The sequence below is a fragment of the Notamacropus eugenii genome, chromosome 5 (assembly GCF_028372415.1).
Source record: "Notamacropus eugenii isolate mMacEug1 chromosome 5, mMacEug1.pri_v2, whole genome shotgun sequence".
NCBI lineage: Eukaryota > Metazoa > Chordata > Mammalia > Diprotodontia > Macropodidae > Notamacropus > Notamacropus eugenii.
The window spans coordinates 99406381-99433014 of NC_092876.1; the positions used below are offsets into that span (position 1 = coordinate 99406381).

General features: G+C 35.5%; 1 protein-coding gene across 1 annotated transcript in view; it reads right to left on the bottom strand.

Annotated features, from left to right (window-relative positions):
• The window catches only part of TRPC4 (transient receptor potential cation channel subfamily C member 4), a 268137-nt gene that overhangs the window by 21915 nt on the left and 219588 nt on the right, over positions 1-26634 (bottom strand). Inside the window, exons 5-8 of the mRNA XM_072610416.1 lie at positions 22191-22330; positions 12018-12331; positions 5791-5986; positions 771-965 (exon numbers count right to left, since the gene is read on the bottom strand). Coding sequence (XP_072466517.1) covers positions 771-965; positions 5791-5986; positions 12018-12331; positions 22191-22330 — 845 coding nt within the window. The remainder of the gene's footprint in view (positions 1-770; positions 966-5790; positions 5987-12017; positions 12332-22190; positions 22331-26634) is intronic.

The window sequence follows — 26634 nt, forward strand, 5'->3', positions numbered from 1 at the left end:
CTTCCAATCCCAACAGGTAAGGGTGGGTGGGTGGGCGGCATGAGAGCTGATTTTAAGTAATTGAAGAGATTAGGCATGGTCTGCTTGCTTTAGAGGGCAGATATAGGAGCAATGATTGTACATTTGAAAAAAAAAAAACAAATTTAGACTTGGCATAAGGAAAGCTTCCTAATAATTAAACCTATTCAAAAACAGAATAGGCTAACTCAGGAGACTGTGGATTTCCCTTCCACTGGAGTCTTCAGAGTAAAGGCTTGATGCTTACCTGTTGGGTATGTTGTAGAGGAAATTTTTATTCAGGTACAGAATGGTCCAGATGGTCCCTTCTAATGCTGTATTATTCCAGCACATTTTTGCAAAAATCCAATTCTCCATCTCTCTAATTACCCTAAATACAATTTTGTAGCCGCATCCTCATTTATTATGCATCTAATATGGCTCAAAGTGAATGCAGTAATTCGACAAAATTGTTGGCAATTGAAAACCCTGTGATATTGCTGCTGGCAATAGGAACAATGCACTTAGGTCACAGTAGTGGGCATCACCTGCTGAACCACATATGTAATCAGTGTTTGAGTAATATACATTCTTACAAGAGAGTGGGAGGATGATAGGAGTATTTAGTGAGGCAGTGGGAATGCTTAGTGGATTTGTCATCCATGAGAACAAAGCAGGTTAATTTGGTTCCCTAAAGTTACCTTAAAACAAGAAAGGAGATTCTTATCCAAACAAGTGAGAGAACCAGCAGTACTAAGATTCTGTATTCTTACCCCTATTGTTCCAAAACTTTCTGGTTTTCGTCTCATATTTTTCTTGCACAGGTGCGTCCAAATCCATTTGAGAAGATACCAGAGAGACTTGGGGCTTGGGATGACATTGAAGGGAGTAGGCAGAGTACCTCCTTCTTCAAAATAACTCATCCATAACTTGGTCCGTGCAAATTTCCATTCAATGTCTGCGTGGTCCTAAACAAAAGAACATGATAATTACTGACTGGCCTTCTATTTGTCAGAGTTAGGTTTCTAGCTTAATTCACAGCTATTAATTGAAATTAAAACTCCAGCCTTCATTTCACCTCTCCCTCCCCACCAGACAGAGACTTGTACTCCTTCCTGACAACTACCTTGAACTCTGTTACTCCTGGTTTTAATAAAAATACGAACGAGTCTCTTTTCCTCCTCCAGTGAAATAGATGTCTCAATAATTCAATATTTTAGGATTGGCAGTGATAAGGTATCAACTAGAGAAAGACAGTTACCTGTATCACCATTCAACAGAAAGATACACTTCTAACATCCATTATAGATAGCTTTGGCGTGGGGAATGGGACTGTGATAAATTATGTATATGCAATATTCTTCTTCTTTATACAATAAAACCTATGCTTGTTACATCTTCCCTTGGAATCAATTCTCTACTTTTAGGGAGATTGCAATATAATAAGAAAGTTATGAATCCTTTTTGGTTCAGGGCTTCTCTGTTTCAGAGCTATATTTAACCCAGCCTTGGCCAATTAATCCTGAAAAAGGTCCTGGCTAGAGGCAGTATGGGAGCATATGGGCTTGAGGCTTTCGTCCTCTTTAAATGTTGCCCACACAACTTTTTGAGTAACATCAGAAATCTCATAGCCAAAGGACCATGCTTTCAGTCATCTTTCACCCTAAGCAGAATAAACCTGAATTAAGCAGATATTTCAGGAGGAGCAAGAGGATTAGAACATGTTAAGAATTTATAGTACCAGCAGTTTTGTTGTTATTTGGTTGTTTCAATCCTGTCAGACTATTCATGAACCATTGGAGATTTTCTTGGCAAAGATCCTGGAGGGGTTGCCATTTCCTTCTCCACTTCATTTTACAGATGAAGAAACTCAGGCAACAGGGTTAAGTGACTTGCACAAGGTCACACAGCTACTAAGTATCAGAGGTCAGATTTGAACTCAGGAAGATGAATCTTCCTGACTTTAGGTCCTGTGATCTATCTACTGTGACAACTAGCTACCCAATTCCAGGCACACTTTTATTTTAATATAGTTTCATATTGGGCCTGTGATTGCAGTGATGTGGTGAGCTCCCAATGGGGAAATTTCTTCTACCAACAGAAATCAACACTTGTTCTATAAATTATAGTCTTAGTGAGCTGCCTGGGGCTCATAGGCGGTTAAGTGATTTGTTCAGAGCTGCCATATATTTGACATGAGAGTTGGACTCAAGTTTTTATGACTTTGAGGCCAGTCCTTTATTGACTATGCCACGCCACATCTTTACAAGATTTATTTTAGAGACTCACATCATCATGTACCATTGAATTTCATACAGGATACAGGTTTATAGACTAAGCAAAGACTAGGCTTCATTCTCACAATGATGCTCCTCCCAAATATATAATTATTATTATTATTTATTCCTGAAAGCAGTCTATAACATTACTGTCATCTAATTAGACTATAATGCAGAAATCAGACTCATTATTTTTCCTTGAAAAATAATGGCAATCATTGACACAATGAACTTATTTCTTTAGTGGGAGGATTGATCAACTAGGACCTGGTCTTCTGAGAATTCTCAGATTTATCCTTCTTGGTGGGTTATGCGGAACATGTTCAATATTCTCTGCCTGATTCAAATCTAATGTGTGGATGATTGGTTAGCCTACTTTCATCCATGTGTGACTAGGACCTGGTCTTGTGTGGTAACAGGCGGTCTTTTGATTGTCTGAGAAGGAAAGAGTACTGACTCAGGAGGCAGAAAGCTAGAACTGAGATCACATACAACAGGATTGCTGTATACCCTTTCAGTCCCTGTGTGTTTTTCTTTTCCCTAGTTGCTCTTGAGTGAGGAAGACTGCTATGCAGTGTTGGCTGGGGAGAGGGCACATTTCCTCCCACCTAGTCACAGGTGTCTGACAGCACATCTTGCCTTTGTTTCTTTTGTATTTATTCTTTCCTAATTTGGGTGAATAAGATGGAAATCTCCTGGTGTCCAATGACAAATGGAGATTGAACAAAGCCATCAGAGATGTCCCTCACAAGCAAATGGAGTTGGTAGCACAGTCTGCTAGGAAGTGAATGACCAGCAGCTGAAGAAACATTTACAGAAGGAGGTAGGACTGTCCCACGAGAAAAGCAGGAGCTTTCAGGATTATGGACCCACATGACAGCATCACCAAGTCACAACACTGGTGGTGACTATGAATATGCCGGGGTAGTTCCGAATCACAAAGTATAACAGGCTCTCCGTACAAAAGGTGGAAGAAAAACATTTATTCAGACACCAGAAATCCAAATTCCTCATAGTAACCAAGAAGTCAATACACATTAGCACTGCAGGGGACAAAGCCATGCCCAAGCCTTCTCACAAACAGGCTCCCCTAAGCAAAATGCCCTTCTCTCCCTCACTGGTTCCCAGCTCTGACTAGTCAGATCAACTTCCTCTCAGCTCTGCCCCAGCTCCGCCTCTTCCTCCCATCACATGTGACTTAGGCAGGACGTGTGATTTAAGCAGGTCACATGGGCCTATTAATGGATGGGAAAAATCTTCAAATTACGCAAAAAAGAAATATGTCAACAATACACAGATGGCTGTGCTGGCTGTCGACTCTAGAACCGAACTGAACTTAAGAGAATGAGACATAAGGGAAAACTCATGAGGGCTTCACAAAGGGAGAAAAGGACTTCGAGGGCCATGAATGAGGTCCTGTCCCTTGGTCCCTTGTGTTGGATTGGAATGAGGCAGAAGACAACCAGGCAGCATTGCACGTATTTTTTTTTTTTTTTAACCCCCAGGAAAGGTAAATCTTAGCATGGTCCATGGGCTAGACCAACTGGCCGGTCCCCCATTACGCTTCTTTTCTTTAAAAAAAAATGACAAATGGCTTTATAAATTCTGACCAAATGTTAAAAAATATTTAGGACGATTAGAGACATTTCAGTGTGGATAAAATCTGCAACAGTTAGTAAGAAGGTCCCTTGCTGGATTTGTACAGATGGGTAGTTATTTAACTGAGAGCTTTAAAGTTATTTCTGTCCATCAGGTTATCAGCAAGGTATCAGGTGTGATTTTAACAGATGTCATGGGAAGTGAGGACTCTTCTAAAACTCATCAAAAATTTTTTTTTGCTTTTCTTCTTACTAATTTCTTTTATGGTCCTGGATCAAGGACTAGAAGAGTGGCTAGAAGAGACTGATAGAAAGAAGTGGCTGTTTAGGTCTTTTCTCATCATGCCAGCTCCTCTCTACATCACATCGTCTTCCTCTTTGACCATCCTTGATGGGAGGTGAGGAGGTGAAAGAAAAGAAAAATTTCCCAAGATTATTTCTGAATTTAGCATCAAATTTCTGAGTCAAAAAAGAGACAGACATTTATGCTTGTGAGTATAGTGAGTTGGCAGCATATGTGGAAAATTCTATAAGGTCTAAACTTTAGTTTCATTCTTATTCTTATTCTTAGTAGTAGTAATAGTCTGAAGAATATTAACAACTGTAACTTATATACCACTTTAAGTTTTGCAAAATGCTTTGCATGCATTATCTCCTTTGATTCTCAGATTTCCCGGCTCTTCTCTCCTGGAACAGCATTTTGACTTGCAAAATGATTTTCTCATTGTTCCTCATTGTGTCTTTCACTCAGCATGAGGACAAATCGTATGATACTATTGTCTAATTTTACTTTCTATATAGGATAAGGACATTTTGGAGCTTACTGGATCAACATTTTTGACAGGTGCCCGCTTTGCATAAACTGTGATAATTAAGTGTTTTCTAAATCTCTTTTTTCCCCCTTCCAACAAATATAACTTGAAATTTGAAAATGTGAACTACCTAGAGGAATATTATATAACTATTTAGATCATCAGTATAATAAACTATTATTCCCCACTAAACCTTCAGGTAAGATAGTTGTCTGGAAAATCTTCTATAAAACATAAGTCAGAAACTCTCATAAATTCTAATACTTGACATATATGACATTGTAACTTTCTGGAGGATTTTAGGTTTAGTAATCATTGCCTAGAAAGCATTTAGCCACATAGTTTTTTCATCTATGATAGGTATGCTGTGGAAATCATTCTTCCTTCACAAATACAATTCGGAGTTGGCTTCTCATATAAATAATTTCAGCACCAACATATAGGTAAAAGAATGGGAGTTCATTGAATGGGGTGCCATTGAATTTTAATGACATTTCATTGAAATTGTGTACATAGACAATTTGGCAACTTGTGGTCAAATATTCAGAGTGGATGCACTTGTGAAATATTCCTTTATGTGATAGAAATACGTGCAACAGATTCTATCTTGTTTCACTGTGATCTTTTGTTCACATGCGCACATTAATTTACAGAAAATAAAAGTCTTAGTTGGCTGTGAAATACAGAACTTGGGCATCTTTCTATAAGTGATACAACCCTGAAATGATAAATTATTTCTGTTGTCCTTGTATATTGTCCCTTCCTATTAGAATGTAACTCTGACAGTAAGAACTCTTTGCTTTTGTATTTATATCTCTGGTATTTGGTTCATAGTAGGCATTTAAATTATTTTTATTCATTCATGTAAAAGAGAAAAAGAAAAAAATAGACACAGATAAATGAACTCTCTAAAAGAAAGAAAAATAAAGACTGAAGATAATAAAAAGAAAAATAGATTAGTACTCACAAAATTTTATAATTTCACTCTGTCTCTTTAAACTGGCTTTTCCTGAAAGACATGTTGCAAGCTTTTCTCATGGAATATGAGAATAGTTAGAAAAGAATATTTCAGGGAAAATATTGAATTTAAAATATTTTACTTACAGCAATGAGTTGGTAAGAATTATTCATCATAGCGATAAGCATGTTGAGTAGAACAACTAGAGAGATGACATTGTATGTTCCAAACATGGTTGCCCCAACAAATTCTGTAAATTCGTGCTGTGCTTTGACATTGGTCACATATAAATTAATGAGCCCAAATATGGACCAAAATAGAGACTGAAGTGTCTCGAATAACCTGGGGAAGATGAACGATCATTAAAAATATTTATAAAAACATCTTATGAATAAATATAAAACTCTCTCTCTCTCTCTCTCTCTCTCTCTCTCTCTCTCTCTCTCTCTCTCTCTCTCCACACGCACATACACATACACACACACACGCACACACATACATTTTCCTCTTAGGTTTATTTGATTAATTTAATGATGTCATCAAGAGAATCATTATCTTAAGCAACTAAGTTAAAACTGAAATAAGAAAGGGAAAAGACATTGTAGTCAAACTTCCAGAAGAGAGATTCTAATTCTTTCACAGATGAAACTGGTCCCTAGTAGTAAACCTTTGAATAGATTGTTACATATTCATTGATTAACATTTGAAAAATGATCGGTCATGTAGCTATGGATTTAAAGAAATTAAGATTATCCTTTTAATTAATCTCCCTCTCTGTCCTCTATTTCTCTTCTCTGTCTCTCTCTTTCTCTATCTCTGTTTCTCTCTGTCTGGCTCTATCTGTCTGTCTCTCTCCTTCTCTCTCTCTGTATATCTCCTTCCCCTCTCCCCCTTTTTACACTGTTAAAATATCATTCTGCTGCCCATTTCCTGTGCATGCAAAATGAGACACTGATAAGTCTGAGAAGGTTTGGAAATCAGAATGTGAACAATTTCTTTTTCAACTTTAACCCTTTAGATGGCTTTAAAATTCATTCTCCATTAAGGTATCATATGATAGATAGATGGTCTTCAAGGGTGAATAACTTGGGTTCATGTCCCAGCCCTGATACATATTGGTTGTGTGATGTGGGCAAGTCCCTTTTAACCTGTTAAAATCCCGTCAAGCTCTCTTAAATTGTAAATTGTTGCAAAGTAGACACTGAATTGCACCAAAGATTACAGTTTCTCAACTGGGACCTCATTACATGTCAAACAGACTTCCTCTTAAAAAACAGATAAACACAACATCACCAAACAAACAAGCAAATAATCAAACTCTATGTGAACTTAGTGACCTTTTATGAAGAATAAATATTCCCAAATAAGCTTCTCTTTTATTGAGATAGGATGAACATACTGTCTTCATAGATCATCAATATCTGGCCTCAAAAATAATTAATATTTCTATAAGATTTTAAAGTTTACAAAGCACCTATAGGATCACAGATTTAGGGCTAGAAGGAACCTTAGAGGCCATGTAGTTAAATCTCCTCATTTTGCAAATGAAAATAGGATCAAGAGGCTAAGTGATTTGCCAGAGCCACTTCTGGTAAAAGTTTGAGTTAGGATTTGAACCCAGTTCAGGTCTCGTTACTCTGCTAAGCCTCACAACAATTCCTTGAGGTAGGAGGAAATTTTGAGCATCTCCATTTTATTAATGGAGGTACCAAGAGGTACATTGATTTATTCAACATCACACAATCAGGGTCTGTGACAGGATTTGCATTTGTGTTTTCTGATTTTTAAGGAGTCCTATATCAGGATGCCTCTCAAGTGAGAATAAACAAGAATTATTATTTTCCTCAATCTATGACTAAAAATAGAAAAAGTAAATCTTGCTTATTTTTTTTTTACTGGACTAAAATGTTTAGTGACATTTATTATTGTTGCTCTTGCCTTTTAACAATACTGGGTAAACAATCCAATTTACTGGATTAAGTAATTAATTAACTAAAGAACTTTCAGTTTCAAAGAGGCAAATCTGATTCCTGGAAATGAATTAGTTGTTCCTATTAACTTTAATAATCATTGACTATTAGTGTTATTTGGACAATATTTGAATTCTCTCTATCTCCCCTATGGTCTCCTTAATCTCCTTTGTCAAATACTATTTTCTCACTGTTAATACACAAATACAAATCTTCAGCTTGTGTTTTTCTAACAGAACAATTCAGAAGGAGATAGACATGAAATAAAACATGCTGCCTACTAAAGCTTCCATAATTCAAATGATGTATTTTAATAAATGACTTTTAAATGTCAAACAAAAATAGTGCTACAAAATAAATGTTATTGTTATGGTTGGGAAGTATTTATTTACTGATACCTAAATTATTCCCATCTGTCACATTAGCAATATTTAGAAGCCTTCCGTAAAACATTCGTTTGGATTTTTCAATATGAATTTGAAAAAAGAAAAACTAAATTCAAATTTCACAATTTTCCCTTTAGCTTATGTTTTCTTCCCAAGGTGTCCACTTATTTTCCCCTATCTTTTAATAAGATGAATTACTCTTTAGATTTGTACATCATCTCATTGACCTTAAAAGTGTTCAGCAGATTCTTGAATTAAGCTTCTTGATTTTAGTGTTAACAACCTGATGTTTTGTCAAATCAAACTATCTCCTCCTTTTACCTTTAGTTAAGATTTCAGTATCCTCAGCTTTTCGTCATTCTTTGATCTTGTGTCATTCCCAAGTTAATTGAATCAATCAATGCCCACAGGCTGATGAATTAAAATAAATCTCAATAAGAATTGTCTTCATGTGGAACTACTTTCATAGGAACTACTTTCCTAAGAGTACTCAGATAAGGAGCAGATACTTTCCCAGACAAGGTCATAACTTTCTTTCAACAGCTGATATCCCTTGTTTGAAGAATATACCCTGTTGTTTATATCAGAGTTTATGGAGATATTTCTTTCCCTTACTAGGACAGCATTCAATTAATCCATTGTCTCTTGTGGAAACTAAATTGTTTTCTTGCTCAAATAAACACTAAAGGAAATAACAAAAAAATTACTTTACTAGTTGTTCCCTAGAAAATAGAAATGGCAAAACATATAGGACATAACATAATATAAAAACACACAAAAAGTATTACTTTTCAGACACCAGTAATATGTGACATTGAAATACACACAGCAATATCCTCAATTCTGTAGCATTTTTAACTCTAGTAGTCCAATGATCAGGAATAATAATCTTCTAATTAATAATAATTAATCACCTACATCATGCTTCTTAATTGTGGGTATTTCCCACAGCCCTCTTCTCTTTCTACATTCTCCTTCTTGGTGATTTCATCATCTCCCATGGGTTTAATTCTCATCTCTGTGCCAGTGACTTGCAGATTTACATATCCAATCCCTGTTTTTCCCTGAATGTCAACCCCACATGACTGATTGTCTATTGGACATGTCAAATTGAATGTCCTTGAGATGTCTAAAACTTCACATATGCAAAACAGAACCTTCTATCCTTTCTCTCAAAACTCATCTCACTACCAAACTTCCATCTTTTTGTCAAAGGCACTACTTTTCCTCCAGGCTCCTCATATTCTGGATTGCTTGTTCTCCTTCACTGCAAATATCTATTCAGTTGTAAAGGTTAAAACAGAAAGGTATAAAATTTCTCACATATGTACCACACCTCCTCACACAACTAAATACCACATTAGATGGCTTGTACTTTAGTGTTTTAAGGTTTGAAATTATTGTTTCATTTGATCCTTACTACAGCCTTATGAACTAAGTACTATTATTACCCCTACTTTGAAGATGAGGAAAATGAGGCAGATGGAAGTTAAGTAAATTGCCCAGGGTCACGCCATATTTGAATTCAGGTCTTTTTGATTCTAGTTTCTAGGCTCTATATCATGTACCAAAATTGAAGCCCTCAATGCCTTTAAACTAATCTATAATCTATTTCAATGGCCACCTAATTGATTTTTCTGTCTCATCTTCCCCATATTCTTTTGTTCCTCTGTAGTACTACCAAAGTGAGATTCCTTAAACACAGATCTGGTCATCAATTAATCCAATAATCATTGATCAGACACCTGCTACATGGCAAAGACTCTTCTGGACATTGAGGATAGAAATTTTTAAAAAATGAAATAATTTTTGCTCCCACATCTCTCTTATTTAGTAAAGCCTACTGGCTTCTTATTATTCTTAGGAAAAAAAAATAAACTTCTCTCTCGGGCTTTTTAAGCCCTTCACAATCTGATTCTAATCTTTTTCTTCATTACTCCTCTTTGTACGTTACTTGCTCCCTTAGGCTGATCTTTATGAGTAAGATAAACTTGACTCCTTTCAATCCCATTTTTGTGCCTTCTCATAGGCACCTGTCCCTTCTCATCTCCCCCTAAAAGGACCTTTCTTCCTTTAAGACATAACTCAGGTACTACTTTCTACGTAATAATTTTTTCTGATCTTTCCAATTGCTCCACCTTATATTTAATTACTTTTAATTTATCTTTATTTACTCTTTTCTATTTAATCATCATATAGTTATAATATATACTGTTGTCTTCCCCATTATAATTTTAGTTCTTTGAAAGGATGTATGTTTCATTCTTTGCATTTATATCTCCAGTGTCTAGTGCAATTCTTGATATGGATTAGGTGCCTACTATATACTTCTTGATATAGAGAGTAATTGCTATAGGGCTATGAGTGTAAAGAAAATAACTCTTACAGAGTTTAAGTACTTTCTAGTAGGAAGGCATATCCACCCTTAGGCTCTCACCTAGAGACTATTGATTTGGAGTTGTGGACAGAATAAATACAATGATTTATGGTGATTTGATTTCCTTTAGCGGACTTCAGTCCTTCCTAGGTTGTCATTGAAAGATCAGTGGAAGCAGTAGGGAATATGGATTGCTATACACAGAAACATTGATAGCAGTAAAAAGGTATAGGTATATTCTCATATCAGAAAATAAAAAATTTAAAATGGAGACAGAAGAATTGTTCTTTCTGGAAATATTTCGTGTAAGTCTGAGACCTAAGGATCTCACTGTATTAAAACAGTTGATATAAAGATAATGTCAACATGAATATGTTGGGGTTTTTTTATTTTTCAGTATGCTAATATGAATAAGGTACAGAAATAAGCAATCCATTTTGAATATGTTTCTAGAAAAGGAATAATATTACTTATTTAAGCAATAAACTGTACGGATAGCCAGCCTTGCTGCACAAATGAGTCAATAAGGGTTATAGTTAGTTCACAGACCGTCAGAATGACAAAAGGGGTGGTACAGTGCTGAGTGTGGAGTCAGAAAAAATGTGAGTTGAAATATGGGCATGACATTTACTGTGACCCTGGGCAAGTCACTGAACCTCTGTGTGCTTTAGTTTTCTCATCTGTAGAATGCAAATAATAATAGTAACTCCATCACTCCTCCCCCCCACCTTTTGAGAATCAAATGAGATTAATGCAAAGCACTTAGTACAGTGCCTGAAAATGGTATCCCCCACCCCCGACTCCCAACAATAGAAATTCATAGACTGTGTAATAAGGTATTACTCTTTGTATCACAGCAGAGACTATCCAATTCAGTGAAATCAAGGGTCCTTGAGAACTAAGGTATGAATGTATTTTTTGGGGGAGGATGGTGGTACAATTCTCAGCCAGAAGGGGAGAAGTGAATTGCAAATAATAGTTTTAACATTACACTATGTTTAAATCTTGAGCCCTAACCTTCCCAAGCCTATGTTAAAGTATTTTGTTTCATCAATAACTGTGCAGTATCATATTTGAAGTTTCTCAATTCTCAAAACCACCCTTTGGTTCCAAAGCTCTCAAATAATTAAAAAGATAAAAAATAATTTTCATGAGATGATATTAAAGAAAAAAATGCCATAGTGATCTTTAAAACAAAGCATAAGGATGTATATTTCTTTTTTTAAAATATATTTAAATATTTTTTTATATTGTGAGCCCAATAACATTTCCTTGTTTTTGATGTTGAGACTTAAAAAAAAGTCATTCCCCTTTAATAGCAGCATTATACTTATGTACTGCTTTATAATTGTGAAATACTTTCACACTTGTCATCTTACAATAGCCTTGTGAGGATGGCAGGGCAGAATCTATCATCTCCATTTTGCAAGTGATGAAACTGAGGCTCAACAAAGTTTAAGCAACTTCTCATTGCCATTCAGTCTGCACATGGCATGATGTGAACCTCCATCCAGATGCATTTCATGTCTCATAGTTCCTATGCTGTCACCGCTGTTGTAGATTTCTTAACTTCCAGATATGACTCTCCATACCAACAATGCCCTGAGCTACCCACCAACAGAAATGTTCATGGAACTTACGTAGAAAAGGCATTATTCTGTTTCTCACACCGTATTCCTTTGCAATTTGTTCCTTTTGTTTCTTCGTAATAAAAGTACAACTGATTCAAGCCATTTGCAAAAGCTAGCAATACAAGACAGTAAATGAACAGAAACTTCAAAATATCTAGCAACATTCTTCCGAGAGAGATCTGCAGAGGTCCCAGGTGAGAATTGGCAGTAAACAGTGAGATCAGACGCAGAGAACTGAAGATATTTGCGATAGCAAATAAAGCCTCTGCCACCAGAGTGGGGTGCCACATATCCCAAGATTCTCGGGGGTTAAACGCACTATACTGGAGAGAACAGAAAAGAAGAAAAAAGAGGGTAAACAGTATCTGCTTAATATATATATGCACATATATGAATATGGAAAATTCAGCTCTGTGATATTTCTGTTACATCTGCAGTGATATTGATCTGATTCAGAATAAAATGGTGTCTACTTAAATGTGTCACTCTATAATCTACATAAAGTATCTCATAGTGATTTATACCTATCTGACTGTGGCACTAGTATCTTTGTCCATGTGTGGACTATATTTATCCCCATAACACTCTGAGATTAGAATATTGAAGGTTTCTCATTACTTTCAAGTGTGACTGTAGAGCTTGGCTAATAGTGACAGCCTAAGGGGGTGGGATATTGATGGGAATGCCATTAAAACCAAAGGTTTGTGTTAGAGGAAAAATAATCTACACACTATTTTAATGAAATCTACAAAAATTCAATGCATTAATTCATGATAAAGGAAATAAAATTATTTAAGGGAATATATGTTTTTAATTTGGAGTTAAAATGTCAGTCATCTTGGAAACAGTTCAGACTAACTGGGTATGTATGTATATATATATATATATATATATACATACATACATACATACATCTATAGTGAACTGATAAAGAGAAAAGACAGCAGAACTAGCAGCATAACGCATATTGATTACAGTATTAAGCATCAGAAGAACACTAAAAAACATCGTTCAGCTCTCAGATTCTTTGAGATCAGATATCAATCTTATTCCCAAGGAAGCGATGACAAAACATACTGTCCTCTTTTTGACAAATAGGTGAGGAACCAGAGGTGTGCAATATTGCATACGGCTATCACAGATTTTGTTTGTTTTCTGTAGGAGTGGGGACTCAAGATGGATATATATTAGAAAATGGTTGCGATGTCAAGGCATCAACAATATTTGAAAATTAATAATGATATGGCAGCAAGTAAAAACAAACTTAGTGAACTGCTGAGAATTACACAATTGTCCACACAAATTGATTTTTGTTTGGGGATGATGGATGAGGTACATTTGTCTTGAAAATCTTCAACTTTTGTGGGTATGCCATTTTGTCTGTTTTTATAAAACCTGACTTGCATGATGCAAAAAAGCACCAAAACAGGGGTGAATTGAGACCAAAGTCAGAATTGAGTTTGCTTTCTTAGAGTGATAGCAAGGTTATGATCAGAAAAGAACAAGGAAGAAAATACTCATTTTCCCACACATCCTTTAGTTAAGCTTGTTTCTTTTACTGAAGAACAACAACTTGCTTCACTACAAAGGGAGGTGAAGATAGAAGGAGGCCAGGATAAGCATTAGAGAAGGCACTGGATTTTGTCTTGCTCACAACTGTCATTTAAAAACAGCAGATCCAGATAATAGAATTCTTGTTTTTTGATAAAGTCAGAATGAAAAAAGATCCATTTTTGGATCAGACTGAAGTCTCCTTTTTGTACATTTTCCACCAGATGGTGTTACCAATGTTAGCCAATTAATTATCACTGGTAAGTAGTAATAGCTATCATGCTATCAATAGAAAACTTTAGGAATAGAGGGGGTTTCCTTTCTAGTAAAGCAAAGAAAGCAGGAGGAATATGCACAGAAGAGGCCCCTTTTCTTTCTATGGAACACTTGTTTTATTTGCAATTTTGGAATTTTCACTAGAGTGAAATGCTTCCTGTCTAATTTTATCAACAGATAGTGGTTCTTGAGAGGTCCCACAAGAAGCTTATTTAAAGAATTTAATGTAGTAAGAAATAAAAACAGCAAAAATATTATTTTATCTTGAAATATATGTAAGTCTGACTCTTACCCGAGCTGGGCAAAGAAGGGAAAATTTTAAATTTCCTGTTGCTTATAAAACATGATTCTGGATTGATGGAGAGAATGCTGATCTAACCCTGTGAGACTATGTGATGGCATGAGAATTTGGGAAAGGAGAGAGATTCTTCATTTGTGCTTTGAGAGAAGATGTAAATGGTTCCAAACTGTTTTGGTTACTAACTTCAGAGAGGGAGAAAGTCAGAGAAAGACAGGGGGTGGGGTGGGGAGGAAAGGGATGGAGAGAGAGAGAGAGAGAGAGGGAGAGAGGGAGAGAATATGTCTCTGCTACTGGCAAATATGTTGGGAAAGCTTGTTCTTCAACATGTCCCTGATTTTAGCTTGCCTCACAAGAGGTTTTTGGGAATTTTCTCTTGGGTAAAATTAGGGTATTTCTTCTTGGTTGAGTAACACGTTATCTAAATAGATTTTTGCTCTTGTCTGTTTTTTTTTTTTTGATATATTCTAATCTGCAGAACTTCTATGAGTTCTATCTACTATCTTCTTGGATAAATGGATTTACTCATTTGCTATTTACAATGCTGTTGTATGTACCTAGAACTTGGTGGACAGGAGTTGAGGCCACAGGTAAAAACTCAATATATTATTGTTATGTTGTTGTTTGGTCATTTTCAATTGTGTTTAACTTTTCATGACCCAATGTGGGCTTTTCTTGGCAAAAATCCTGACGTGGTTTGCCATTTCTTTCCTCAGCTCATTTTACAGCTGAAGAAATGGAGGCAAACAGGGTTAAATGATTTGTTCAGGGTCACATAGCTAGTAAGCATCTGAAGCCAGATTTGAACTCAGGAAGATAAGTCTTACCATCTCCATGCTCAGCACTCAGTACAATGCACCACCTAGCTGCTTCTAGGGGTTCCTTATGTAGTATTTCTCTCAAGTTGCATAATAATGAATATTATTAACATTATCTTCCTCTTATTTTAATTTTAATTTTTAAATTTGCCTTTTTCTCTCCTCTACCAAGTCATTCATTCTAATTTAAGTATGTAGATACAGATTCTCTTACACAAATTAGCCCACTTTTTCCATCTTCAGTATAAGTTATTTATATCTTTACAAGTTATTTATGCAATTAACAACAACAATATTAGCTGTTCATGTATATTTGTATGTGGCACTTGCTGCCAGATGTGTGTGCTTCTGTGGATAGAGGTGTCATGGATGTGCAGACTTTTCTCCAAGTCCACATGCAGTCTGGAATATCTTTGGTGGTGTTTGTGTGTAGGTGTATATATGCACTTATATGTGTACATATTTATGTCTTCATTTCCTCTATCTCCTTCTGCATCTTCTGTGTCTCTCATTTTGTATCTGAATCCATCTTTTTTCAAAGTATTATCTCAATGGGAGAACTCAGATAAATGAATTCTGTCATTGTCAAGATGTCCACTCAAAGATACTCACTGCTGGTACAGCTTTGAAACTATGGACTTGAGTGAAGGTTAGACAAAAAGGAGTAAAGAGGACTTAGGAAAACAAAAATCATGCCTTTTGAAGGGAATTTATACCTCATCTTGAAGAAAATAGTGGGCAGGGGGAAAGGCTTGCCTCTTACTTCTTGATGTGTTTCTAAGAGCTTTATATTCAGTAGACATTCATAGATTAGTTTGATTTTGCTTAACTAAGAACTGACTAAGAATAAATATCATATTGATTTCCATGCTAAATTATTAAATGTTTTGATATACTGGGTCAAACCCCTGCTCTGTGGTACTTAAACTAGACCTAATTCATGATCTTTTAGAATAGGAGGAAAATCCCTTCTCCTGCCTTCATCCATCCATATGGTGAAGACGCTAGGTCCTACCATTGCTACTTTATGTCTAGATTTCCAAACCTGAAACAGGCAAATTGGGAGGATGTTGAATTAAGCAGCTGGAAATCACATCTCTATGACTGTCATAGACCCAAAGATGAGCTAAGAAAATCGCATTATTTGGGAGCATACCCTAGCCTCTCCATCTGTGAAGCCAAAAAAACAATGTTTGCCCCCAAACTAGATGATTGGAATTTATGAGATTAATGATACACAGTTGTTCAGAGTTATCTAGAAGAAAGAGGCTATATAAAACCAAAGCACTATTGCTAGAACAAACAATCTTTGTTATAGCAGTATTTCTTTTAAAATACTGAAAAATAAATCAAAACATATAAGGGAAGGCAGACAAGAATCATGATCAGAATGAACCTCTCTACAAGCGAGGGGCAGCTGGAGCAGAAGAAATGGCATGATGTTACTGATTTGGACTATATGTGCTCTGACATCCCTTCCAACACAGACTGTGATAGCATGATTAGCTGTGTGACCACAGGGATTCTATCAGGTCCATAAGCCTTGGTTTTGCCATCTGTAAAATGGGAATTATAATAACTACAAAAAGTTGCTATGAGAAAAGGGCTTTTAAACTTGAATTGAATGTAACATTATTATTATCATGCTCTGTCTACCACGAGGTTGAAAATAAATGTTATGAGTAAAAACATTTCAAAGATAGAAAAGAAGGAAAGGTCTTCAAAGAGGAAAGAGCATAAAGTTAACAAAAAATGCATGAACAGTTTAACAGTGTCTCAAGACAATAACATACTCAGTATTAACTAACACCTCTGCAGAAATTGGGGAAAGGGGGAGCCAAATAATTAAAATGTTCCATTTATGGAAAGAAATACTATCTCAGAACTACCTTTCAAAACAAGCCCATGCACTGCAAAATGCCAATGAATCAAGATATCCTGGCATGCATCCCAAAGCCCACTAGTTCTTCAAGCCAAGATTTATGAGTACTTTGAAACCTGAAACATTTTTTGTACTCACACTTTGTCTATAAATCATCTGGAAGTTGCATAATAGAATGTGTACCACTGTAGTTTGTAATTTCTACCTCCTAGAAGGTATGACCTAAGGAAAAGTCTAGAATGAGCTAAAAAAAAAAAAAAACAAACCTGAGAAGTAGTTTGTGCCAGGTGGGCCATGCATGCCTAAATCTATGCCTCCCAAGAGGCTGAGGCTTTTGACTTGCATGAGCTCAGCAATTCTGAGCTGCAGTATGGCTAAAGCACCAATATGGTGATCCTTCTGTGAGAGAGTGCCTCTAGGTTGTCTAAAGAGGCCTGTTAGGTCCAAAACAGCTCAGATTGAACATCTATGCTGATCAGAGGGAACAGAAAGAGAGAGAGAGAGAGAGAGAGAGAGAGAGAGAGAGAGAGAGAGAGAAAGCAACAGACAAACAGAAAGACAGAGATAGAGACAGATACTGAGACAGACAGAAAGACACACACACACACACACACACATACACACACACACACACATACAGAGAGACAGAGAAGTAGAGATATAATGAGAAAGAGAGACAAGGAGAATCAGAGATAAAGAGAGACAGAAAGAAAAACAGATACAGAGATAGAAACTATATCCTGGACAAAATATACATGCCTTTCTAATGGAAATAGCAGACCTTACAAGCATGGGATACCCTTCTCCAATAGGGTCATTGGTCACCAGAAAGTAGAGCAAAACATGGAAGGACAAAGAGAAGATTGATAGGAGAGTCTGAGATAGATAGCTTGTGTGGGACTCTTAGTGAAAGCAAACTGTTTCTCTTTTTTCCTTTTTTTTCTCTCCTGGAATGCTAAAATAATCACATCAAAAAATATCTGCCAAAAAGCACAGTCCAGCATGTTGTCTTACATGATTAACAAGAGAAAGGTGACCAAAAATTTGTAACAAATACAATTAATCACAAAACATTCTGAAAAAAAAATTTCAAACTTTCTTATCCTATAGGACGTTTGCAGCCCTGTGGTCTATTTATTTTATATTGACTCCCTGCTATTTAGAAGGGGCTAGGGAATTAGGCTTATTTTTTTGTTTATAGAAGGAAGTCCTAGATAAAGAAATTTCCTCTACCAATCAAATTGGGAAGAAATCCTGCAACTCACTGAGCAGTTAGGTGGCACAGTGCATAGAGTGCTAGACCAGGAGTCTGGAGGCCTCATTCCTGTGAGTTCAAATCCCTCCTCAGATACTTGCTTAGCTGTGTGACCCTGGGAAAGTCACTTAGACTTGTCTCACTTTCCTCATTTTTAAAATGAGCTGAAGAGGGGAATTGCAAAGTATTCCAGTATCTTTGCCAAGGAAAGCCCAAATGGGGTCAAGAAGAGTTGGACATGACTGAAGAACAATTGTAACTCAGTCTTAGAGAGCTGGCTGGAGCACTAATAGATTAAGTTATTGGCCCAGGTTCACACAGCCAGTATGTATCATAAATAATACTTGAGTTCAGATCTTGCTGGTAGTCAGTTTTTTGCCCATCATTCCAAAGTGCTTATGTTGACCTTTCATCAATGAGTAATTTCATATTTCTAGGCCTCTGCTTGATTTCCTTCTCTGTATGTATGTGTAGATGAGATGAAATAGGAGATAAGGGTGAAGTCAAGGAAAGAAAAATCCTTGAGTATAATAAAATAAAAGGTAGATATATTAAATATTTAATTTTAAAAGGCTCAAATAGCCTTCCTAATAGCTACTAGAGAGAAATACAATATATGAAAGAAATTCTCATGTGTCAGTCTACAAAGAAAATAAGTTTTTATAAGGCATTATTATTTTCAATGAGATACATTTTTCAGTGCATTATAGATATGAGTTGTCTGCTTTTTTATTTATGTATATAATGAACCTTTCCTCCTAACTCACTTTCTGTTCACCAGAAAATGTCTTCAAAATTTAGCCCATATCCTAATATTTCATTTTCTTATGATCCACTCACTCATGAATCCATTGCCCTAGTGAACTGCTACCAATCTATGGAAACTGCCTTCTAAAATATAACCCTCATTCTCCACTGAGCTTGATACTATTGGCTATCTACATCTGCTTGATAAACCCTCCTCTCCTCCTACATGCTCAAGATCCCTTTCTCTCTCTGATTACAGCTTCATTGTCTTTTTCATTAGTTCCTCTCTTCCTCTTTATCAGTAAATCCCCACCCCAACAGATGTAACCATTATCATAGTTTTAACTATAATGATTTTTATAATTTTATTATCAAATATAAAACTCAAGCTCTAATCTCTCTTATAATCTTCTGATACATATTTTCAAATGCCTAATGGATAGCCTGGAAGTACCTCTAATTGAATATTTGCCCCTAAACTAACCTCTTCTTAGGTTAATAGGACTAGAAATGGAAGTGATCTCAAAGGTCACTTGATTCAACCTTCTCACTTTACAGAAGAGGAAACTTAAGGACCATGAGGACCAAGTGATGCATTCAGGGTCACACAGGTAATAAGTGATTAAGCTGGCTCCAAATGAGAGTTCCATATTCTACTATGTCATGAAATATCCTCCAGATAGCCTTTCTTTGAGTGAGGATTATCCTTGTACATCTTTCCACATTAAGACTGTTTGCCAAGGTATTTAACATTGCTTTTAATGGATGGCTGGACCTCAAACATGGAAGGGGTTCTCATCAGATTTTATAGTGTACATATTTCTTCTAGAAAATTTTATTACACCAAAAATGGTTATGTTTTTATTGAATTTTATGGTCTAGGTCAACTTACCAGATTCAGAAATAACTGTGTTACTTTTTGCTTAGTAATTTTTTGAAAAGAAAAGTGTCCCCATATAACTTAAAAGACAAGTCATTATATGTGAGAAAAGAATATGAATGTAGAGGGAGGGTCAAAGAATGGATTGGTGTCAGAAAATAGAGATTTCTAGATGTCTATTTTTTTCAATTCCTAGTTGCATTTTTTTGTTGTTGATTAATGCTGGGCAAGTCACGATTTGTCTCAGCCTAAATTTCCTTCTCTGTAGGATGGCAATAGTGACAAGAGCTACTTTATCTATCTCATAGGATCATTGTGAAGTGCAAATGGGACAAACTACATAGGGTATTTAATAAACTATAAAATGTAAAATAAATATGATCAATTAGTATGAATTATATTTGACAGAGATGATTATCCTTACAGTATTCATGGGTTCTTCATTAGTATGCAACTTAAAAAAATGTAGGAATTTAAAGAGAAAAAAGATCATTTCCCAATGTCATCATGTTAACATCAAATGATGCATTGTAGTTAGTGTTCTCTTTCTTGTTTTATTGATTGCTGTCTTGATAATGTATTTTTGCCTGTTGTTAATGTAATTTTGCTTCTTAATGGGAAGCTCTTTACCATCCATTAATAGGGCCAATAATAGGGTCACATGGAAGTCTGAGTCATATGGAACCTGTGGTGGGAGGAACTTGCTGAACGGGTGGACCAGGAAGAAGTTGAGCTAAAGAACTGAGGGGAAGCTGTTCAGAGTCTAGTCAGAGCTAGGAAGGATGCAGGCAAGTAGGCAGCTGGCTAGCATGAGTGAAAGAACTGGTTTGTGATTTGTTTAATGGAGCTGTACGAAACCTAGCAGGGGGAAAGCTTGGGGATGGTATTGTTCTCTGCATTGTTATTGTGTATGGATTTTTGTTACTATGATGGATTTGGCTTTCTGGTGTCTGAGTAAATGCTTTAGTTCTTTATTTCATATGGAGAGTCTGTTGTATTTGGAGATTCAGAATTGTGCTGACATATTCCTGGCTGCTATAGGCTCTGTGAATATCTCATTTGCATGACAATTGCCAAAATTTTAGAAACCAGTGGAGAAATATTAACATTGCAGATCTTGAAAGTGTGTTGTATATATGTGTATACATATATATATGCACATATATGTGTGTGAATATTGTGTATTTGTGCATATACATACACATACATGTATATATGCATGTGTGTATATATAAATATATATAAACATGTGTGTATGTATGTGTGTGTGTGTGTGTGCAGAGAGAGACAGAAGCAGAGAGAGTGACAAAGAGACAGCTGATAAAACATTTACCAGCACAACCCTGGCAGATAGTATATTGTTTCAATTTTTTTTTGAGGGGCCATGTGGTGTATTGAGAGAGCTGGCTCCAGATCCAGGAAGACCTGGATTCAAGTCCTACTTCTCATGCATAATGACTGCGTGATGACATATTTTTAAAGTGTAATGTTATTTATGTTTTATTGTTTGGTTTTTTACATATTTTGTTATTTCCCAATAACATTTTGTTCTGGTTCAGGCTGTACTTGGGAGTGTTGTGCCTAGCAGCATATTTGGCACCTCTGGACTAGAGAATCTCTTCATTCCCCTCTGGCTCAAAATTCTACAATTTGTTCAATTTCACACACCCCTGAAAGAGACATATCTAGATCTGCAGGCAGTCTTCTAGCTCCTAATATCTAAGTTCAGAATTTTTCTCATTTTACTACTATGCCTCTTAAAAGATGTATGGAAAGGAAAAGGAGAAGAGGAGGAGGAGGAGGAGACAAGATGTTGTGACTTCGGTTGGAAGAATTACATCAAGTGCAAAATAATTTCATTAGTCACTAAAGAACAAAGACTGTGTTATGCAATATGTGGAGTTTGAGTGTGAGATTGATGCTGTATAAAACCTGGGGGAGTAATGGTGTGTATGATTTCAAGCACTGTCATCCTGAGTGGGATGAGGGGAAAAAAGAAATTATATTTCCCTTTAATGATATTAAACCATATTAATTTAGGCTGAAATTATAATTTTAATGTTTTATAAGTGCAATATTTTGATCTCTATGAGTTTTTAGCTATTATTTTCTCAAGGACAAAAATGGATATTTTGGTTGCCATATGTTAAAAAGTATGTGAGCATGGGAGGAATTTCATTAGCCTTTGAAACAGCACACTAATTATGGTGCTTCTTATAGGTAATTCTGAGGCATGATTTGATGTAGATGTGATGGCATTGGGAAATGATCTTTTTTTCTCATTTTAAAATTCAGTTTTATGACTATAACTCATTCATTGCTTTCTAAATTGCTACAGATGACTTTTGTGAGCATGGTGATAAGGTGCAAAGAGTGTAGATGAGTTCATTAATTAAAATCTTTATTATAACAGATTTTAAAAGTATTGCTAATTATCGGAACCTTTTCTTTCACCAAGATTCATATAAAAGTTACCTTTACAAATGCAACGATTTTCAAAGAGATTGTTGCCAAGTATAAGGAATTCATTACAAAGTCCATTAGATTCCACCAGTCATGGATATAATCTTGAAGTCCACCATCCCACATCTGTTTAATTTCACCCCATATAAAACCTGAAAATAGAAAAAGAAACTCAATATAAGTGTGATTTCATTACCTTTTAATTTTATTTTTGTAACATTAAGTATTGATTTTATCACATTCAGAAGCAATTAGGCATAAAGGGCATGTGGGTTATTCATAAGCCATACATGGTATAATGAATAGACCACTGCATTGAGAATGAAAAGGCACAGATTCAGTTGTACTTCAGACACCACCATCTGAATGTCCTTTGCCTGGTAATTTCACTACTCTTAGTCTTAGTTTTCTCACCTGGAAAATGGAGATAATATTTGCAGCACTTGTCTCTATAGTTTGATGTAACGGAATAAAGGAGATAATGACTATGTGTAAAATACTTTGAAAATATTAAAGTACTTGTATAGTATTAAGTTATTATTATAGCCAGTGTAGAAAATATTTTTTTGGTGGGAGATTAATTTCCATTTTTATCCTTTCGATAAATTGACGTAGGTAGACACTTCCTGCTAGGATCTGAAAAACTGAGATCACTATTTTTCTCACCATGGATGAAACTCCTCTACTAAAAGAATGCCACTTGATAAAGGTATGAACCTGTCCTCAAATATACATATTCTCTTTTCCTATCTCCAAATTGAGTTAACCACAAGAGACATTGCAGTGCTTCTAGGGATAAATCTAGACAGGACAAAACTTTCTCCCTTATTCTCTCTCTCTCATGCACACATATATATACACGAACACATGCATACATACACACAAAATCCATATCAAAATATACATTTTGAGCACCCTGATATTTAATGTAATTATATATAGCTTTATTTTTTACTCCAGTATGCAAATAATACTGTGGGAAAAGTTTTTGGTCCTAGGTCACCTTTTGCAAAAGACAAATAAAAATAAAACACATAGATCAATTCAGCAAAAGTCCTATCCCCAGCAGTAGATTAAATGAACATATCAAAGGAAATTAACAGATTTTTTTTCACAGACCAAATATGGACAGAAAATCTTAGATTTCTGTCAAAATCACTGAAAATAAGTAGTGCAGTTTTTTCTTCTTGATAAATAATTTTTGAGTATACTTTGAACAGCATATAGATATTTCTGTTTCATCTATTAACATGTAGAAATAGATGTGGACAGAGAGAGAAAGACATTAAAGAAAACATATGAATCAGTAGACAGTGTCTAAACACAGAATTATATGTGGGCAATGTGATTGAACTATAAGGGATTAAGTGACAAGGTGGTACTTAAAAAGCAGAGACCCCAGTGGTCTCCTACTAATTGCTTGATATATTAGTAGAGATTTCATGCTTTTCAACATTTTAATCTACTTTAAGAATATAAACTGTAAGTATTAGAGCGTGAAGGGAATTCTGAGGTCAACTAGTTCAGTTCTCTCATTTTAAAGAAGAAACTGAAGTTTTGAAGTGATTTGCCAAAGGTCACACAGATATTCAATGGCAGAGTCAGATTTCCAATTTGGGACAATCAGATTAGAAATCCAGGGCTCAAGTTTTTCTTGCAATAAAAAAAAAAATGACAAAATCCATTAGAGTATCGTATTTGCAGTTCATCTACAGAACATATTAAATCATTCATCAGTTGAGGATAAGATATTATGCTCTATACTCCTATACTGATACTCTCATCTCCTCTATTCACATCCTTTTCAAAATAGCCCCCTTCCTCAACCTTATTACAAGGAAGGTTTCAGAGTTTAGAAACATAGGAAATTAGGAACATAGACATCATGTCTGAGAGGTCATGTTGTCTGTCCATCATTTCCATCCTGAAGTGAGGGGCAGAGAGTAGTTGAAAAGATTAATAGATTCAAAGAATTTTAGATTTAGAGGGAATTTTAGAGGTGAGTTCAGTCCTACCTCTTCTTTTCCATCAGTGGAAAATTAAAGTGTGGAGAAGAAAAGTATTCAACATGCTAATTAGTGATAGGCTAGAATCAATGTTATAAAATGAGATTTTATGTATATGTATATATATTTATATGTATACATACATAACTACATATATAGATAGACATAGATATGAGCTATATAGACATAGATATAGATATAGTATGTGTATATGTACATTATTTTGCAAGCCTTAATGTTCTATCTAAATGCTCATGATGACAGTGATAATGATGATAATAAACTCTTCTGACTCCCAGTTCTGTGTCCTGGGGTGGAAAATACAAGTTTATTTGTTTTTTTCAACTCCTCTGAAGAAAGGCCCTCAAGGTCTAACTTCTGCTTTTGGTTTTTGTGGGGCTTTGCAAACTACATTAACCTCAGGGGCAGTAATATCCAAATATAAATATAACTGCATTTCAGAGTTAAATATCAGTGGTTTTTGTCTTATCTCAATAACTGTCTCTTCTCATAAAAAATCAAATTGATTACAACTAGGCAAAGACTTCAAAAACAGTCATGTGGAAGAGAAGACATTACTGTCTTCCTCCAGAAGTCAATACAGAAAGTAAATTAAAGAGAAAAAATGCATACGTCATCTGCATGTAGATAGCAAGATGTGTTGATATAAAGGAATAGATGTAAGTGTAGATAAAAGGAAAGGAAGATGTTTTAATAATGTAATAGTTTGGATGTATCACCGGGAATATTTGAGTAGAATCTTGATTTGTCAGAAATCATTTAGAAGGGATTCTATCATTGGGAGAGACCTATATCTCTGAGAATCTTTGATTCTGTGATTCAGTGATTATTAGCAAAAGTAATACTGAAAATTGTAGGCTGCAATACATTGCTACCTTTGGGCCTGAGGGATGAGAGCTAGTCATGTGGGTCATTGTCTGGTCTCATATCACTTTATCTCAGTTCTGACCCGTAGGAGTAACACAAGGAAGAGTAGAGGAGGGTTATTTAGGCTGAATACTCATGTAAGTAAGTGGCTATTCTATTTTGGCTTTGAATGATGTTTCTAAACATTGTTAGTTGGCACCGATATTTTTCATCCTTCTTTTTTCCAGATTTGAAATTCCCATTCATATGACATGATTGACCAAGTCTCTGTCAGATGGTAATTGATAGAGGTATCAGTGGTGGTGATTCATGGAAAAACAGGGTTTGGAGATAGGAAGGGAACTTAGGCAATATATAGCCCAGTTCCCTTTATCTTACAGATGAGCAAACTGAAGACTGAAGAGGTGAAAGAACTTGCCTAAAGACATACACTTGATAAATGGCAGAGTAGGAATAGAAAATGGGCTTTCACATAAAGTTCAGGTTTCTTTACACTATACCTACACACATAGTGCTAAAGAATTTGCCTTTATCCTGTACTGACTATTTTAATGCATTCATTTGATACACAGTTATTGAGGACGCACTATGGACAAATCACTGTGGGACCCAAAGTTGACTTCCTCCCTAGTTTGAGTCTTACAGCTTTAAAAGAAGAGTGAGATGAAAGAAACATTGAAAAGTGCTTCAAGATAACCTATTTCAATATCACCTCAAACTGAGATATAGAAGGTCCTGTGATTTAATTAATGCAGGGAACTCTTAGATGAGGAAACAACCTCTATTGATGTAGGTAAGTAACTTCAAATAAATTTATAGAAAATGAAGGAATATAAAAGGACGTTTATCATGACAACCAGATAATGGGAGGGAGAGGAAGAGATTATAAATTGTTCCATTATTTCCTCAGTAGAAACATGCTACAAACTGATTCCTATGGTTCATAAACTAAGTTTTTAACTTACAGAGTTTTGGATTAGGCCCAAATGAAAACAATGATGTCAAGTGTCAATCATATAGAGACAGTAAATATTGTCTAATGAAAGAATTTCTTGCTTTTAAGCAATTTTTGTTGATACTGGACTGTTTTTAATATTTATTTTCTACCTTGCCCATAATGGGCTTTTTACTCTGTTATTTTCATTTTTATTGCAATCTGTCATGGATAGCTATGAAAATAAAAGGATGTTTGGTGAGAAAGCAGCTTGCAAATGTGCCATTCAAAAAATAGCTCTCTTGATTTCACCTGAGAAATCTGAAGGAGAAACATAATTCTCAGATTGTCTCTTCAGATAGGATTAAGAAAAAAAGAAAACATAAGTCAAACAAAAAATAAAAACCAACCTTCTCATTGCCAAGAGAGCAATTTATCTTTTTCCCTATGATGAGTCTTTTAGAACTTTGAGAGGTGTGTGTGTGTGTGTGTGTGTGTGTGTTTGTGGGTGTGTTTGTGTGTGTGTGTAGGATCCAAACTTAAAAGTTGCCTAGCACAGAACAGAGCTACATAGAGTTGTACTGAATCCATGAATATGTAGAGATTATTTTCCTACTGAAAGGTCTAT